This window comes from Saccostrea echinata, unplaced genomic scaffold, assembly GCF_033153115.1.
Source record: "Saccostrea echinata isolate AGI-Se365-2 ecotype Australia unplaced genomic scaffold, CSIRO_AGI_Sech_v1 ptg000009l, whole genome shotgun sequence".
Lineage (NCBI taxonomy): Eukaryota > Metazoa > Mollusca > Bivalvia > Ostreida > Ostreidae > Saccostrea > Saccostrea echinata.
The window spans coordinates 53,127,740-53,147,978 of NW_026889758.1; the positions used below are offsets into that span (position 1 = coordinate 53,127,740).

General features: G+C 34.9%; 1 protein-coding gene and 1 long non-coding RNA gene across 3 annotated transcripts in view; one reads left to right on the top strand and one right to left on the bottom strand.

Annotated features, from left to right (window-relative positions):
• LOC133183097 (uncharacterized) overlaps window positions 1–20,239 on the top strand; it is a 250,024-nt gene that overhangs the window by 166,295 nt on the left and 63,490 nt on the right. The gene's annotated exons all lie outside the window — the stretch shown is intronic.
• LOC133183091 (poly [ADP-ribose] polymerase tankyrase-like) overlaps window positions 4,876–20,239 on the bottom strand; it is a 43,386-nt gene continuing 28,022 nt past the window's right edge. For both annotated transcript variants that reach the window (XM_061318033.1, XM_061318032.1), the window contains 11 exons: window positions 19,716–19,821; window positions 17,855–18,024; window positions 17,161–17,299; window positions 13,803–13,924; window positions 13,624–13,702; window positions 13,341–13,518; window positions 12,545–12,652; window positions 11,477–11,670; window positions 11,288–11,380; window positions 6,888–7,026; window positions 4,876–6,431 (listed from right to left, as the gene is read on the bottom strand). In XM_061318033.1, coding sequence (XP_061174017.1) covers window positions 6,280–6,431; window positions 6,888–7,026; window positions 11,288–11,380; window positions 11,477–11,670; window positions 12,545–12,652; window positions 13,341–13,518; window positions 13,624–13,702; window positions 13,803–13,924; window positions 17,161–17,299; window positions 17,855–18,024; window positions 19,716–19,821 — 1,480 coding nt within the window. In that variant the 3' untranslated portion in view covers window positions 4,876–6,279. The remainder of the gene's footprint in view (window positions 6,432–6,887; window positions 7,027–11,287; window positions 11,381–11,476; window positions 11,671–12,544; window positions 12,653–13,340; window positions 13,519–13,623; window positions 13,703–13,802; window positions 13,925–17,160; window positions 17,300–17,854; window positions 18,025–19,715; window positions 19,822–20,239) is intronic.

Below are 20,239 nucleotides of genomic sequence, written 5' to 3' on the forward strand. Positions count from 1 at the left end.
ATTGAAACTATGGGCATGCGGGACGAATTATTCCTTAATATTCTTTAATTAATTAGATAACTGATCTTGAGTACGTTTTCCTTGACATGCAAGTTATAAATCCTTTAAGAGAATCTGGTTTTAATATGTTATAAATTTACTTACTAATGCCAGTATCTGACATCATACATGCAACATAATTCTGTTGACATGCAACTTATTTACAGCGTGTATGTAGAGATACGACTTATTTCTGTTGACATGCAACTTATGTATGTCAACATGCAAGTTAATTATGTTAACATGCAAAATATTTATTTTATATGTTATACCATTAAAAAGTGTTTCCTGCATAATTCTCTTCTAAAAAAGTCTAACATTTCCATTGTTTTACTGAGCGGTCACAAAAAATCGATGTTTGACAGCAGAGCGAGATATTGGACCTGTCGATGAGATTTTGGACCGCTAACGTCACAGTATGGGTGGGGTCAGCTGTATCGAGATATTGGACCTGTCGATGAGATGTTGGACCGCTTACGTCACAGTGTGGGTGGGGTCAGCTGTATTTTATTTGCATTCGTTGGAGTACGACAGTACTTTACGGAATTGACAAAGTTAAAACCGCAGTGCGGGTAAACAAAATTTACATCATGTTATGTCAAAATAAAAAGTAAAAGGTGTAACAAAACATCTATTGACTGTGTTCTCGGGCAAAATGCGTTTTGTCGACCCCTCGAACCAAACTGTTTGCTTTCGGCCTAACGGCCTCGGGCAAACAGTTTGGTTCTTGGGTCCGACTAAACGCATGTTTCCCTCGAACCCAGTCAATAAATGTATAATGTCGCATGGCAACATAATTAGCTTGCATGTTGACATATACAAGTCGCATGTCAACATAATTATCTTTATTGGTAACATATTATCTTGCATGTTGACATATTTTTCTTGCATGTTGACATAATTTATCTTGCATGTAGGGGCAGAAATATGCCACCATCATGGCCGTAGGAACCGGGGGGGGGGGGGGGACGTGCTCCCCCCCCCCCCCAATAATTTTGCCGATATACGAGGGCTGTTAGGAAATTATTGAGACATTGTGTATATTCTTCTTTCTAATGAACTTTTTTCGGTGAAAATTTGAATATACGTTTGACAAACTCTAAGAAGTAATAAAAACAAGAAATATTTTTAAAATATTTTATTTCATCTTTTCAATGGAATATAAATGTGTCAATGGTAGGGGTACCCGGCGCAGTCACGAAATCGGATATTGAAAATATGTAACACCAACGTTAAAACTCCCAGTGGACCCATAGTAAGAGCGAAAATAATTCAAATTATGTATATAATTTTTTGATTTAACTTTGACTTCATTTTGTGCAAGTTTGTTAGAATTTCGATCAGAAATACGGAGATCATTAAAAAAAAAAATTACGCGCGGTATAGCAATCTGATAACGACGACAAAACGGAGTTTGACGTCAAGGCGGAGCAGCGATCATACCTAAAATTTTGTGTAGCGGTATTGAGAACTCTTGTCCAGACTAAACGACCTGCTAAAACAATAACAATGAAATAAAACATGTCTAAGGGTTTATTTTTTCATTGGTATATATCAATTTCTTACAAATAATTCAACCAGAGTAAAAATAAAAGCCCCGGACGACCATCAATTATTACTGACTAAATAACGTTGAACCGCATTGCATAACTCGGTACTGCATGATGCGAAGTCAACCTGTATTTGACACTTCGTGTATATTTTACTCTGGGGTAACAACAGCACTGTTTTTATTTTTTTTAAAATTTTTTTAAAGAATCGATTAAGAATTATAAGACACAGTTTGATTTTTGAAATGTTACATGTAATGGCAGAGAAAGTAGATTGAATGCTTCCTGGTCATTTCACAATGAGAATATATCGGCTGACCTGACGTTAAAATGACGTAGCGATGCTGCTCCAGGTCAACAGACATATGCTTGTTTATAATTTCACCGGAACTTATTTAATTATTACGGAAGCCGGTAGGTGCCAGGTAGAAAAATATTTTATCTGGCGGCCGCCAGATAAGTTTCTGGCGGCCGCCAAATAATTATCTGGCGGCCGCCAGATAACTTTCTGGCGGCCGTCAGATAAATATTTGGCGGCCGCCAAATAACTTTCTGGCGGCCGCCAGATAACTTATCTGGCGGCCGCCATATAATTTCTGGCGGCCGCCAGATAATTATTTGGCGGCCGCCAGATAACTTTCTGGCGGCCGCCAGATAAGTTATCTGGCGGCCGCCAGATCTTTTTATCTGGCGGCCGCCAGAAAATTATTTGGCGGCCGCCAGATAAGTTTCTGGCGGCCGCCAGATAATTATTTGGCGGCCGCCAGATAAAATATTTTTTCTATCTGGCACCAACCGGCTTCCGTAAATTATCCTATAAATTAGAAATTTTATACATTTGTTTTATTTGTTCTTTAAAAAACGTTGACGAATTTTTATGAATTTATCTCTGTTCTTTGTGGAGTAAAAGTATTTGTCTCAATAATTTTCGAACAGCCCTCGTAGTTTACTATAGTAAACATAGATGCTATATGCTTGTGTTCCCTCAACAGAAACGTCTGATGACCTTTTTTGTTCTTATTATTATTATTATTATTTTTTTTTTTTTGCTTGTCAGGAAATTTTTGGTAGTGCCTCCTCTACTGTCAACTGAAAAATGAATGGCTGTGCCCCCCAAACTGAAATTGCTTCCTATGGCCCTGACCATAGATTTCGACACTTGCCATCCCTTTTCCTGAAGGTGAAACTTAGAATTGGAAGGCGATCATCATACTACAGTACAGCAAGATTTACACGCTGAGGTTCAAACATGCAGACGGGCCTAAATTTTCAGCTACAACTCGCTTTTTGTAAATTAAAAACAACAACAAATACAGGCAATTATTAAGAGATAGTAAGATTCTCTGTGTGTAGAAAATGTGTCTCGTATCAGACAGCCACAATCTTGCCAAATCCCCCTAAATATAAATCATATATCAGTATAAAGCTATTTCTGTTTTTATGAGGATATTCTTGGATTTTCGTGGTATTGCTAGGCAAAAATAATGTGGATACTTTCTGCAGGAAGCCGGGGCCGCATTAAGCGTCCCCCTTTCACAGCGGGTCCATTTAAGGGATGTAACATTGTCTTGGATTGTCAGTGTGAAGATAACAAAAGAAATAACGTTTAATAATGAAACATTTTTTTTCAATACGTTAAGTCTTCAAAGAATTATTCATTTATTTATTTTTTCCTTTATATATTTATTACTTATTATTGTTATTGGGAAAAAATAATTTGGATGCAGTCACGCCACTGGATTTTTAATGTTCTTTTTGATTGCATTGAAGTGATCATTCAGAAATGTATCTCTTTAATTTACAATTTCCACAAGTACAAACCCTTGTACTTAACACTTCATTACACGCAGTATAGTACAAAACATATTTTGTCACGTCATGAAATGTTATACTGCACTAGATGTACATGTATATTCACAAAATGGTTTCCGGAAGAGTTATTAATTCCGCCCTCTTAAGTTGTTCTGTATTGAGACTGTCACATGAACCAGACAGTAAGTGGTGTCCTTCGGAGAGTGTTCTTCAACAATATTAAGGTTTCTGTCAATAATCTGTGCAACACACACCATATTTAATAGCTTCCGAATCGTGTCTATCGCAAAATGAAGATTCACGAACAGGTCATCGTTTTAGTTCTGGTTTTAGCACTTGCAGGCGATTTAATGTGTTTTATCAACACTGCATGGAGCGGATATGAAACAGTGTCCCAGAATTCAGCATTTCTTATCCCAGGTGCGGACGGTATTGTAAAGAAGGCTGTAAAACAATTGTCAAAAGCTGCAAAAAAGGCTGTGAAAAAAGCTGCCAAAAAAGCCGCCAAACGCCTTAAAAGAATCCAGGACGAGTTGTAGTGCAAAAATGTGAGCACGAGAAAACAAACGGAAAAGTAAGGAGAAACGCCAGCCCACAAAAAAGTCAGAATATTGGGGAACCAAAACCAGAACGGAGAAAGACCAAACCCGGGGACTGAAAAAAGATCAGCGCAATGATACTAACAGTCTATACTTATATTAATGCAAAAAAAGAAAAATGTGGAGAAATACATAATTAAGTGAAACCCCTGAGGATTATTCACCTGCAGACTTATGGAAAATTCTTACTCCGTATTCTATGATAGTGTTCTTCTGATAGCCGGTCTTTTCTTTCCTATAGAAGATAGAAAATGGACTGAAATCGAAATTTAAATGTATTTATAGTTTTTGACCATTTGACTATTCCAATATGTGAGGGAAGTTAAAAAATATGGTTTATGTATGTTATAAAATGACTTAACTGAAATCGACACGCTCATTGAGATAGCATATATTGCACAGGCCCGTAGGAAGGGGTGGGGGCATAATTTTGCCGATATGATAATATATATATGTTTCTGTGAACGGCGTTCTGTTCATACTTGCGCACTTTTCTCGTCGCCAAACTGCATTTTTTAAGTATGATGTTATGTTCTAAATTTTGTAATAATTATTAGGCACCATATCCGAAAGTGCAACACTTAGATGTTTCGCTTTTGCAGATAACCCTATCGGAATTTTTAATCTATGGAACACTAGTCTTGCAAAAGAAATCATAAAATGTACGAGAAATCTTGAGCAGTAGGCATAAGTAAATAAATAGTAAAACAGCTTCCCTGCCTCAAGGTCTCATCCAGCTAGATTTGTTATCTTTATCCAAGCCCACTTTCTTGCTCTTAAATTTTAGTTGAACTTGACTTTAAAAAAATCACAATCAAAGTATCATTCAATAACAACTTCTATGTCAGGAGGAATAAATATCAACCCTGCACAACTGGAGCTTTCAGATTTATTAGGATATATCAAAATACAATTTGTTATGATGTTATAGTTAAGCATACAGAAATGAAATGCATTAGATACTGCTCCAAGATGGTGTTACAACAACCACTACAAATTCTACACCAAAGTCTTCATGACAGAAATCATTAAGACAAGAGAATCAATTTATACACAAATACTCATGATATGTAAGTACATCGAAAAAATAGTGCTTGTACATGTATGTATGTAAAGTTAAAAATTCTAAGTGTAGAAGATTCAATCTCCTAATCACTGAATAGTTGTTTAATATACTGGTTGACACAGTACCATATACTGTATAACAAAAATTTGCAACGATTCAATTGTATAATCTCCAATAAATATAAAATTATATATCAAATATTTTTCTCTATCTGTAAAATAGCACTTTTGAAGTGACAGTATATTATCTTTATAATTCATTTTTTTTTCTCCTTTATCTTTTACTTTGATGTCTTTTTTCAAAAAAAAAAAAAAAAAAAATTAAAAAAATTAAAATTCACCACTGACTAACCACAAATATAAGTAACTCTGTTGACACAGTAATACTACAGTAACAAATAGATATGACCTATGTACAAAGTAAATGACAAATAAATGAATTCAAATTGAAAATTCTTATTAACCTATAGAATAAGTCTGCATCATTTTCTACTGAAAAGAAAAGCATGACAAGAGTAAAATCTCTCATAATTTGATCATCTAGAACTACTGCTGGATAAAGATGTTGCCACACGTCACAAGAGATTGCACACCAATTCATTTCTTGAGAGTTCGACATGTGTACTTCCTAAATGAATTTTACAATAACAGTCTATCAACAATTTTTTTTTTTTTTACAGTTATTTCATTATCCTTTAAATAAAATGGTTTTGGGGCAACATTATCAAACTGAACATGCAGTATATCCTTTTCATAAAAAAGAAATCTTGCAATAACATGAAATGCTGATGATTTAAATAAGTGAACAACATTAGCTACCTAAACTTTTACACCACAAACAACAGTGCAGTAAGTCCACAGATCTAATCAACAACAGTAGTATTGGATCTACAACAATCTAGAGATGATAATGTCAAATGATAATTAACATAACATCCAGTTCTCCTTTACACAGATTTTGTTGATGACCAACTAGTATACAGAACAGACATTAACATAGTCCCAGGTACAAAACTTGTGTCAATCTTCCCAGTCTATCACTGTTGTAAAAATTATACATTTAAATGTCCATATTGTTGTCTACCACTGTTGTGAATTATACATGTTTATACCTGATAAGTGTGAGCATATAATGTTAAATTTTGTGTATGGACACCAAACAACATCCTGTGCACTTGTTCTGCGGTAGTACCAAGTTGACGGTGATGTGTGCGTTATCTGGGACTGGCCTGGGTAAACTGTACCAGATACTTCAGACACACCTGTCTATGGTCCTCTACTATGTACTCATTGTACTCAGGTCTGAAGTAGAAACTAGGCCTCTCGTTCTTCTTCTCACTCACCATACCAAGAGGGATGCTGTAACCTGAAAATTAAGGAAAGAAAAAATCATGACCTTGTTCTGCAAGATTTGTTTTTTTGCTTATGCATCTAAAATGCTTATGCATGAAAGTGCATTTTAGGCAAAAGAACAGATTTCCTCATAAAGATCTTAATACCATCATCTACCAAAATTTATAATGTCCCTTGTTTTGAATTCAACAACTCTTTTTCCTGTAATAATTTATAATCTTTTCTCTAAAGTTTTGATTATAGTTTACCCCATCACTGAAATAATCAAAATAAAATACAAAAAAAATTCCAGCTGTATACAATTTCATCTTCTAAATCCAGAGACAAATAATCAGAAAGCTTTACCATGTTCCTGAGAAACTGTCTATGGACAATTTTGCTCAAAACAGAGTCATCTGGATTAATTAACATGGTTTCAACGATTTTGTTTTTTGTTTTGTTTTTTTAAAGAAATCTACAATGCACTAACCTCCTGGCATGGCCACTGTAAAGTCTTCATCTGGTTGCTTACTTCCATCTACAAAACGACTTTTAAAGTCTGTATCCTTCAACTCGCTATCAAAAAAGCTGGTATCTTGTTTCTTCGTCTGCGATTTTCCAAGAGCTACCTTTTAAGGAATCAAAAAAATATCAATAAGTAGATGTTTCAGGGTATGAAATGTATGATTATGTAGAAAACCATGGTCCGCAATATATGTACTTGAGAACTTCATATCAGGGCTATTCCAGGAAAAAATGTATGGGAGGGTTGGAAGGCACTTAATATATTCTTTTATGGGTAGTGGGGGCTAGAGCAATAAAATTTGTATAGGTGGTTGTCCTCACTCAATATATTTTTAGATGGGTGGTTGTATTTACCTTCACAAATACATGTACATGTAGCTAGGAGGGGTGGTGAAGGTAATTAGAAATGTATGGGTGGTGGGGTAAAAATAAAAGTGCCTCCCAACCCCCCAACCCTTTATATTTTTTCCTGGAATTTGACTTTAAAATAAATATTTATCTGAATCTTTACTATTTACAGTCATTTTCTCAAAGAAGTCCTTTTAACTTTTTTCATGTGACAATCAAATGCAGATGTGATATAACAGTTCATCACAAATCACAAATAAATTTGATTGAGAAATTAAAAAAAATGCAGAAATCTGAAACCAATTTAAGTGGTGAGATAAAGTCTTGTCATACATGTTTTTTTTTTTTCATGCACATGAAATAAATAACATGTGTGCAAATAAAATATTTTTTTTAAATGAAAACAAATATTATTCAATTTGCAAGTACTTATGCAAGTCAGGGGATTTAAATCATAGCCCCCCCCCCCCCCCAACACCCCTGAATTAAGAGAATAACTTTAAATCATTTGAAATATTTCAGACTTTTCCCCTTTCTTTTTCCTATATCAGACACTTTATAAATTATCATCATCATCTCTTAAACAATATAATAAATCAAGTGCAAATCAAGTATTAAACTGTAAAATTTCAGCTTGACAAATGCAGATATTTTTCTCTTACTCATGTAGCCCCAACACAGAATAAATATTACATATACAGACAAGATCAGAAAACTGTGTGAATCCACAAAACCAGAGTCAGTATACACAGTGTTTGAACCACAACTGTACTGACTCTGGGTGAAGAATCCACCTAACACACCCTGCCAACGAGTGTGTATATCTATCTATGATGATATAAAACCATTACAGTTCAACCTCCGACTGCATGGGGAACATCATCAATACTTATCGTGTTGATTAAGATGGAATATTTTAAAGTGGTTCTTTATGAGATGATGAGGTGCACTAAGGTATTCAACTTAACTATAAAGACTATATTCTGTAATAGCAAAACACCAACCAAATCTTTATTTATGACCTAAACCTGGAAAATATTTACAGACCACAAAGCATTAAATCACTTCATAATCTATGATGTCATAAATAAGATATGATGTCAAGAAAATTGCACATATTCAAAATTTCAGTGAATTTGAAAGAGGAATTGTTGGTTATGTTCAAATCATTGTTTATTATTATATATATGCACTATCAGAGTACTGCAGATAGGCTAGGCATGGGTAATTTCCCCTTTTGGTACCCCTTAATGTATTCTTTATTTTTAGAAACCCTTGCTTTTAGTTTACTTTCAGCAGCAGTAGCCATTGTTTGTTATTAGATACCACGTTCCACCCGGCCAATCACCTTGAAAAATTGCCCATGGGAATTGTGAATACTATGTTTGAATTTGCGAAAGATTTAATTGTATTACATTCAGCAAAACAAATTATATAGGCATGATAAGAAATCTGTGTGAATCCACAAAACCAGAATCAGTATAAACAGTGTTTGAACCACAACTGTACTGACTCTGGGTGAAGAATTCACCTTACACACCCTCCAAAAAGTGTCTGTTTATTTACGATGATATAAAACCATTACAGTTCAACCTCTGACTGCATGGGGAACATCATCAATACTTAGTGTGCTGATTAAGATATAGTATTTTAAAGTGGTTCTTAATGAGATATGGTGCATATTAAGTATTCAACTTCACTATAAAAGGACTATATATATTGTAATAGCAAATATCCAACCCCAAAAACAAAGTCCGATGGCCAAATCTTTAATTATGATCTAAACTAGGAGATATTGAGACTTCAAAGCATTAAATCACTTCATAATCTATGATGTCATAAATCAGAAATGAAGTCAAGAAAATTACACATATTCAAAATTTCACAGAATTCGAAAAAAAGTGTATTTTACACCATTATTTTGATTATTCATGTCTACTGTGTATTATATTCAGTAAAATGAAATATACAGGCATGATAAGAAAACTGTGTGAATCTGCAAAGCCAGAGTCAGCATACACAGTGTTTGAACCACAACTGTACTGATCCACCTAACACACCCTGCCAGCAAGTGTGTTTATCTACAGTGACATTACAGTTCAACCTCTGACTGCATGGGGAACATCAATACTTGGTGTGTTAATTAAGATGGAGTATTAAAAAGTTGATAAAGTACACATTGAATATTCAACCATAATAAAAAAAACTTTATTTTTATAGCCAATATCTGCCCCTCCCCCCTTTTCGAAAATAAAAAAAAAGTATGCTGAACAAATGTTTATGAAGTAAACCAAGGAGTTTTTTTTGAAATTCAAAGCATTGAATCATCTCATAAATTTTGATGTCATTAATTTGATATGATGTCATAAAAATTACATTAATTTAAAGTTTCAATGATTTTGAAAGAAAAATGTGTATGTTATGTCAATATTTTATTTATTCATGTGTAACTCAGTGTTTTCGCTTTATTTCAAAGAAAAGGGTTAGAGATCAATTGTAACAGCTAGGTTTGAGTTGAAGTTTATGACAATCTCTGTGGACCTTTCAACAACTAAAGAATTGATTTTTTTTTATTTTTAAGTGGCACTTTTTATCAACTGAAGCAGTCAATTTGGCTGGTAGCTGGTTCTTAGGGAAAACACAGTGTACTGTGTATTATATTCGGCACAATAAAACATACAGACATGGTAAGAAAACTGTGTGAATCCGCAAAACCAGAGTCAGTATACACAGTGTTTGAACCACAACTGTACTGACTCTGGGTGAAGAATCCACCTAACACACCCTGCCAACGAGTGTGTATATCTATCTATGATGATATAAAACCATTACAGTTCAACCTCTGACTGCATGGGGAACATCATCAACTTAGAACACGAACTGTGCTAACACTAGTCTCTATACATGGATGTATAAACCTTAATCAAGAAAACAAGATGTGTAACACTGATGCCCCGTATGGCAGCTTATGGCAAAAGTTAAAGTTTCTCAAATGCAAGTCAAACTCCAAGGTCAAGAGATCAAAAATGTTGTTACCCAAATAAAGGACTTATCTGGTAAATATACCTGGTTAATATAAAAGCCCAAGCACCAACCATTCAAAATTTATGGTCAAAGTTAATGTTTTCTAAAAGTGGGTCAATCTCCAAGGTCAAGATCAAGAGATCTAAAATGTTGTTACCCAAAGAAAGGACTTGTGTCAATGAATATCCCTGGTAAATATGAAAGTCCAAGCACAAACCATTTAAAAGTTATGGTCAAGGTAAATGTTTTCTGAAAGTGGGTCAAACTCCAAGGTCAAAGGGTCAAAATTAATGGTAGGCGGGGGAAGACCTTGTCATAAGAAATATACATGCAAAATATAAAAGCCCTGGCACCAACTGTTCGAAAGTTATGGCCAAGGCTTAAGTTTTTTAAAAGTAGGATACACTCAAAGGTCAAGGTCAAAAGGTAAAAATTGTTGGTATCCAAAGGAAGGGCTTGTCACAAGGAATATACCTGTGAATTTGAAAGCCCTTGTACTAAGTGCTTAAAAGTTATGGCCAAGGTTAAAGTTTTTTTTTTTAAAAGTGGGTCAAACTCTTAAGGTCAAGGTTGAAAAGTCAAAAATATTTATACCCATGAAAAGGTCTTGTCACAATAAATACACATGAAATATGAAAGCTCTAGCACCAACTGTTCAAAAGTTATGGCCAAAGTTAAAGTTGGGTAAATTTTTGCAAAAGTGGGTCAAACTCCAAGACCAAGAGGTCAAATATGTTGGTACCCAAAGGAAGTTCTTGTCACAAGGAATACACTTATGAAATATGAAAGCCATAGCTCCAACCAATCAAAAGTTATGGGCAATGTTAAAGTTTTTGCACACAAACAAACAGAAAGACAGGTAGACTTGGCAAAAACTATATACCCCCAAATATTCGATTACGGGGGCATAAATATGTCATTTAAACTACTCAACTAACAACTTATTACCAAAACCATTCATTCACTGTTGACAAATAGTAATATTATAATTACCTCACATAGTACAGCAAACTTTACATTAGAATCCTTGCTGATATTGTAGCAGTAATTCACACTTTTGGCAAATGCATCTGCAGAGTAAATTCCCTGAAAAATAATTCATGCAATGATGAACATTTATGACAACAATTACCTCTCTTGTCAAATGGATACCCAGGCATTCAGTTACTCAGTAGGACTTACTTCTCCAAATAAATGTCCAGTGATAGGAATTCCTGTGGGTGCCACCAGTAGGCCTCGGTGTAAAATACTTATAAAGTTTGCCGTGTTACTGCCATGCCAGAGCAACTTGTGGTTTTCAATGTTAAGATTTCTAATTTTCTCTTCCTCCCCTGGACGGCAGATTTTATAGATTGCTTGAATTTGAGTCTTGTGACCTGATTAAGGAATGTATTAATTTACACATCATCAAAGATTGTATATGTCAATGCAATTCTTAGTAATATAAATGAAAGGAAATTCAGAATATTCTTCCAATATCATATGTGATACATAAAAAACATCAAAATATTGATAATCATACCTACAATTCCAATATTTACAAAAAAATTGTTTATTACATTTTCAACAGTGAAATATTGTGATTTATTTATTGAATAAAAGTGATATTCTGTCACAGTGGGAAAGGATACTAGTGATTTTCTGTCACAGTAAGAAAGGATATCAAAGTAAGTAAAAATAATTTCTGGCCTGTTACAAAATATAATAACTAGACCATCTTAAAAGAGATTAAAACTACCAATTTCTTCCCAAATACAATGTATGTTGCTAAAATCCATGTTGCAATGTTTTCAGTCTCACAATATGCTAATTTATGACATCTCAACCACTCAACTATGATGTCAAGCCTATGATTAAGAAAAGACACAGGCAAATAAATTAAAGAAAATGTAATAAACAGAAAATTCAATGTTTTGTAGTTGGATATGGAATTTATTTCACTCATAAGACTGGATTTTTTTATATTTTCACTTGTGCTTTGCACTGGTGAAAATATAAAAAAAATCCTGTCCCACTTGTGAAATAAATTCCATACTCGTGAAATAAATTCCAAAACATATACAAAACATTGAATATCCTCTATATACACGGTTATTTTGCCTTTTCTTACTTGAAACAATATAATTTAGTTGTTAGAAGATAAATAACTCTGTTTAGCTCTACTACCCTACTTTGAATTCCCCTGATGATGAAAGGGGAAAAAAGGGGATTAAAGTTTCCCTGTATACAGTATTCAGTAGAAATACTCACATGAACTGTAAATGTACTTGAGTATATACTGAGCTTCAGCACTCTCTTCTTCTATTAGAGATATACCACATCCAATGGCTTGATACACATAGTCTAGAGGATTTATATCTGAGCAAACAAAAAAAAAAGAACTTAAAATTTAGAATACATGCGTGTCAATTTTAAAGAATTGAACAATATACTAATCTACAGTATCTGAGGATACTTTGATATAAATATGACTCATCACGACTTTGCTGTTCCTGGGAGGTAAAAATTAATTTTTTTTTTTTTTTTGGAAGGAAGGGGGGGGGGGGGGTTGTTGTTGTTGTTATTCTTACATAAAATTTTGATCGTCCATTGTGGCACCTACCTAAACCCTGTAAGTGTTTCCATGTGAATATGAATGATTATGGCTTTGCTGTTCTTGAAAAGAAGATTTTTACTATACATGTATATTTCTATGTAATTTCTATGTAAAACTTTCATTGCCCATAATGGCCTCATCCTACCCCTTTGGGTCATTATTTTAACAAACCTGAACATACAAAAACTGTGGATGCTTACATATAAATATGACTGATCATGGCTTTGCTGATCTTCATCATCTGATTATTTTTAAAGATCTCTCTTATGTATTCCTATTGAAAACTTTTGATTCCCAATGTAGCACCCCACAGGGGTCATGATTTGAACAAACTTAAATCTACACAAGCTGAGGATGCTTCCACATAAATATGATTAATCATGGCTTTCCTATTCTTGAGAAGAAGATTCATTGTATCTTAACATGCAGGTTACACATTGACAGACTTACCTTTTAATCTGGCCTGGGCCCCCATTAATATTTTACTGGCACACTCCAGCTCAAGTAAATGATGAATAACTTCTAACTTTTCTTTTAATTCATCGCCATCCATAATGGGACTGACTTTATCAAAAGCATAACCATTCATAGGAACCAGGTGGTAGTATTCATTTGAAAGTCTACCAATCTAGGATAAAACAACAGATTATATATATGTATGTCAAAAGTCCTATTTAAATTGTCTGTGTTTGGTAATTCTTTTATGAAAATTAAATTACGTAAAAAAAATTACTTCAATCCTCTCTTTCTCTTCCTCTTCCTGAGAACTGGACCCTAAACGTTCTTTTTCAGCTATTCTCTTCAGAGCCTCCCTATATAAACAAAAAGACATTTCAACAAAAGAAAAAAATAGCTTTTGTTTTACAGCAGATTCAAAGCATTCATTCATTGTTTGTATCAAATTCTACATACCCTATCTGCAGGAGAATCTTCTTTCCCTCTAGTAATGTTTCTTTCTTGATTTGACCAAAAGGCATAATCAAATCATCTAAACCAATCTTCTTTGTAGCAGCATTCAACATACTGACACTGGACTACAATTATCAAAGACATATTCATGTATAGCCTATCTCTGGAATCTCCTGTATCAAATATCAGTGATATGCTAAAGAGATCTGTAAGTCCCGGGTGCTTTTACATGTACATTATGCATTTTCATCTCAATCTAGTTTGAGATAGCAAAGTTTGACCATATATGCATCAATTCCAATGAAATCAGTCACCACTGTAGGTGTTCTTTTGATCTTCAAATACTATATAGATAAGTACAAGTTAATTCCAACAGCTAGGTTTTTCAAACCATTGCAGTTAGTCAATTTCTTAACTGGAATTGTAAAACAATTGATTCTTAATTAAAAAAATCAGTTCATGGTTTAATCACTTTCAAATCTTTTAGGGAACCAAATAACACATTATATGTCCATTCATTAGAACGTTTATGTTCTCAAGAGTTTCAGAAAACTCCTTAATAAGAGATTGAATAGGATTACCATCTCATTAAAAAGAAATTTATTTTCACCTCTTGAACACATGCAAGCTTACATGTATATGCTACAGTGGAAAGAAAAATTAAAACAAGAAGTCTGTGTGCCAATGTTCACTAGTAATATCCCTGCTCTGATGTGAATATAGGATCTCATAAATCCAACCATAAGGTATGGCTAAACAAAGAGTGTGCTAAAATTTCAAGTATCTGCAATTAGTAGTTGCTGAGAAAACTGCAACAGATATTTGGTACAGACAGACACACAGATAAATAGGAAGTTGGTGTAGAATTTGAACAAAAATGAATCCCACCATATGGTATGTCTAAAACAAGAGGCCCAAGGGCCACATCGCTCACCTGAGTAACTTTGGCCATGCTGTTCATTACCAGACTTCCCCCCTTGTAATACCTATTGTGGCCCCGCCCTACCCCCGGGGGTCATGATTTGAACAATTTAGAATCTACACTACCCCAGGATGCTTCCACATAAGTTTCAGTTTTTCTGGTCCAGTGGTTCTTGAGAAGATTTTTAAAGATTTTTCCTATATATTTCAATGTTTCCCTATTGTGGCCCCGCCCTACCCCCGGGGTCATGATTTGAACAATTTAGAATCTACACTATCCCAGGATGCTTCCACATAAGTTTCAGCTTTTTTGGCTCAGTGGTTCTTGAGAAGAAGATTTTTAAAGATTCTTCCTATATATTTCAATGTAAAACTTGTATTCCCTATTGTGGCCCCGCCCTATCCCCGGGGGGCACGATTTGAACAATTTAGAATCTACACTATCCCAGGATGCTTCCACATAAGTTTCAGCTTTTCTGGCTCAGTGGTTCTTGAGAAGAAGATTTTTAAAGATTTTTCCTATATATTTCAATGTAAAAATTGGATTCCCTATTGTGGCCCCGCCCTACCCCCGGGGTCATGATTTGAACAATTTAAAATCTACACTACCCCAGGATGCTTCCATATAAGTTTCGGCTTTTCTGGCTCTGTGGTTCTTGAGAAGAAGATTTTTAAAGATTTTTCCTATATATTTCAATGTAAAACTTATATTCCCTATTGTGGCCCCGCCCTATCCCCGGGGGTCACGATTTGAACAATTTAGAATCTACACTATGCCAGGATGCTTCCACATAAGTTTCAGCTTTTCTGGCTCAGTGGTTCTTGAGAAGAAGATTTTTAAAGATTTTTCCTATATATTTCAATGTAAAAATTGGATTCCCTATTGTGGCCCCGCCCTACCCCCGGGGTCATGATTTGAACAATTTAAAATCTACACTACCCCAGGATGCTTCCACGTAAGTTTCGGCTTTTCTGGCTCTGTGGTTCTTGAGAAGAAGATTTTTAAAGATTTTAAAGATTTTTCCTATATATTTCAATGCAAAACTTGTATTCCCTATTGTGGCCCCGCCCTACCCCCGGGGTCATGATTTGAACAATTTAAAATCTACACTACCCCAGGATGCTTCCACGTAAGTTTCGGCTTTTCTGGCTCTGTGGTTCTTGAGAAGAAGATTTTTAAAGATTTTTCCTATATATTTCAATGCAAAACTTGTATTCCCTATTGTGGCCCTGCCCTACCCCCGGGGGTCCTGATTTGAACAATTTAAAATCTACACTACCCCAGGATGCTTCCACATAAGTTTCAGTTTTTCTGGTCCAGTGGTTCTTGAGAAGATTTTTAAAGATTTTTCCTATATATTTCAATGTTTCCCTATTGTGGCCCCGCCCTACCCCCGGGGTCATGATTTGAACAATTTAGAATCTACACAATCCCAGGATGCTTCCACATAAGTTTCAGCTTTTTTGGCTCAGTGGTTCTTGAGAAGAAGATTTTTAAAGATTCTTCCTATATATTTCAATGTAAAACTTGTATTCCCTATTGTGGCCCCGCCCTATCCCTGGGGGGCACGATTTGAACAATTTAGAATCTACACTATCCCAGGATGCTTCCACATAAGTTTCAGCTTTTCTGGCTCAGTGGTTCTTGAGAAGAAGATTTTTAAAGATTTTTCCTATATATTTCAATGTAAAAATTGGATTCCCTATTGTGGCCCCGCCCTACCCCCGGGGTCATGATTTGAACAATTTAAAATCTACACTACCCCAGGATGCTTCCACGTAAGTTTCGGCTTTTCTGGCTCTGTGGTTCTTGAGAAGAAGATTTTTAAAGATTTTTCCTATATATTTCTATGTAAAACATTGATTCCACATTGTGGCCCCGCCCTACCCCCGGGGGTCATGATTTGAACAATTTAGAATCTACACTACCCCAGGATGCTTCCATATAAGTTTCAGCTTTACTGGCCCTGTGGTTCTTGAGAAGAAGATTTTTTAATGACCCCACCCTATTTTTGTCTTCTCTTGATTATCTCCCCTTCTGAGGGGACTTGGCCCTTCATTTTAACAATTTAAATTCCCCTTCACCCAAGGATGCTTTGTACCAAGTTTGGTCAAAATTGGCCCTGTGGTTCTTGAGAAGAAGTCAAAAATGTGAAAAGTTTACAGACGGACGGACAGACAGACAGACAGACGGACAGACAGACAGACGGACGGACGGACGACGGACAAAATGTGATCAGAAAAGCTCACTTGAGCCTTCGGCTCAGGTGAGCTAAAAAGTCTGTGCGAAAATTTCAAGCATCTGTGATGAGTAGTTGCTGAGAAATCTATGATGAAAATTTGTTACGGACAAACACACAGACAAACACACAAGGGTAAAACAGTATACCCCCCTCTCCTTTGGCGTTGGGGTATAATAAAAAGGCAAAATTTAAATTACCAATTCCTTCATAAGATCCTGTAAAGGTTTTGGCAATTTGGAAGGAATATCAGACTTGAGACAGAATTCAACTTTCCGAGCTTTAGTTTGTTTTTGTTCCCTCTGGACTAATCTGTACTTCTTGGGATGATTTTCAAAGCTGAAATAATTTATATGTAAATATTAAAGCATATCATGAGGTATCTTGCACTTATTAACTTGGTAACTAAGGTTGAATTAAGACATAGGCCATCACATATACTAGTGCATCAATGTACAAGTATGTTTCTATTCATATTACTTATTTGTTTTCTCCATCTCCTTCCAACTTTTCAAGATCACATTTTCTTCAGATAACACGTTAAATCGAGGGTACCATCAAGATGCATATGCTAGTAGATGTACTAAAATACATCTAACCTCACAATGGCTCACATACATAAACATGTCATGTGATGAGGTCATAAAAATTTCAAATTTCACCCAAACAAAATGTGTATGTAAAACAGAATACACCAGTATTTATATAATTTCAAGCTTTACAGATCCACCCTCCAAATTCCAAAGAGTAGACTCTGATTAAGCCCCATGATGTGTTAACGACGGCACTCTTAAGTGTAACAAAAATTTTCAGTCTTTCATGGCTTTAATACTTGTATGTGAATACAAAAAACAAATACATGTACAGACTCTGTCTATTACAAATAATACCTACTTTTTGACACTGGCCCATGTATTTCCTGTCTTTGATCTGAAGACTTTGCAGAATTCGGTCACAGCTTCAGCTTTAGAGTGGAATGGAGTGTGCTGATACTGTCCCGAGTCTCCTATCCTACCCCAGCGTGTGAACAGTATATACAGATCAATTCCCTTCTGATACACAATCTACAACAGAAAATCTATGTTAATCCAAATTAAATTGTAGTTTTTAAAACTATACAAGTTACTGAAGTATCCTGACCTTTGATATACGAAATGTATAGGTATTCCTTGAGCTTTCATGTTGGGTTGAAACAATACGCCCCCCTCTGCAATACGATATGTATCGCGATACTTGTGTCACAATTCAATTTTTTCAATACGATACATTTTAAAAAAGAAACAAATCATAAGGTTAAAGAAAACACGTATTCAGATTTCAAAAGGCAAGTAAAAGGTGGTGATACAATAAAGAGCACTACTTGTGCTTCTGTAGATTAAAAGAGCACTTTGTTCGTGTCAATACTAGCAGTGGCAGCCTGCTTTGAAACTTTCTCTGTCACCATTTTCTCCCTCTGAGTGTCAAACTATTAAAACAAAGTCAAACCCGATCTATTTTTAAGGAGTTACCGAACCCAATTTTTAAAAAATGTATAGAACTGAAAATCGAGATAGTGAATCGAACATTGAATCGAGATAATATATTGAACAATATCGATATTTTGGTGAATCGTTTCACATGGCCGCAGGAACTGGGGGGGAGGGGGGGGGGGCCAATAATTTTGCCGATATATAGATTACTATAGAAAACATAGCTATTATACGCATGTGCCCCCTCAATAAAAATGTCTAATGACTTTTTTTTTTTTGCATGTCAAGGAATTTTTGGTAGTCGATACTGCCCCCTCTCAACTGAAAATGTATGGCTGTGCCCCCCCAAACTGAAATTGCTTCCTACGGGCCTGTCTCAGCCCTACTTTCGTGTGCCTTTCATGTGAGAGAAATGTAGAAAAGCACCTGTCATCTTGCACATAAAGATGTTTGCAGATGTATCAAATTTGAAATTTCAAACCTGCACATTTGATCAAGAACCAACTTTATTGGTGTTGTCTTTCTATTGCTGGCATCCAACTTTTCATGTTTATTAAAAAATTTGGGGGTTGAAAAACATTCTCCATATGACAAAAATCCAGTAATAAATGTCCGTTATTCAGGGATGTTACAAAATTCTATGGAGTTTACAGTATTGTACATGTTATTCAGTGGTGTTAGATATTCTATGGAGTTTACAATATCATGTATGTAATTTAGTGGTGTTACAGTGATGTAACACATTCTATGAGTTTCCGATATTGTACATGTAATTCAGAGATGATACCCATTTTATGGAGTTAACAATTAGTACATGATTACACAATCTATGAAGTTTACAGTATTGTACATGTAATTCAGTGATGTAACACATTCAATGGAGTTTACAATATTGTACATGTAATTCAGTCATGTTACACGTTCTATGAAATTTAAAGTATTGTACATGTAATTTAGTGATGTTACTTATTCTATGGAGTTTACAATGTTGTACATGTAATTCAGTGCTGTACACATTTTATGGAGTTTACGATATTGTACATGCAATTTAGTGCTGTACACATTGCATGCAGTTTAGGATATTGTACTTTTAATTCAATGCTGTACACACTGCATGGAGTTTACAATATTGTACATGTAACTCAGGTATGAAGTTTAGGATGTTGTACATTGTACATACATGTATAACCCAATTATATCGCACATTTCCTGAAGTTTACAATATTATATTTAAGTGATGTAACAAATCTACTGGAGTTTACAAATTCAGTGATGTCACACCTTACCTGGAGTCTATAGAAGTTGTACATGCCCCATGCTCCGTGACTAACATCCACCTTGGATAACAAGGCATCATAAGCTATTCCCTGAGACTCATCATAAACAACCTCCCTGTTCCAAATAAAAAATAACAAATCTTCTTTGAAGGTACTTAATCATTCTTTTTCATGTTCATGAATAATTAAAAATGTTGAGCATTTTTATTTCAAAGGAGATGGGTGAACATGACGAGCGATAAGCCTATAGTGTGACAAACATGAAATTTCAATTATATCAAAATTTTCCTTGATATTTCGTCTAACATTAAAGTATACTTTATATAAAATCTCTATAATTTGCAAAAATCCCTCAAAGATTGAAATTATTTGCCTGAGAAATATTAGACACACACTCAGGGCTCGACATTAACTTTTTTTCCTACTTGTCCATTCGGACAAGTGACCAAGACATTTACTTGTCCGAACTTCAACTTCACTTGTCCGAAAAAAATTCAATAAATATCTAATACTGTCAACTGGAAAACTAAAAT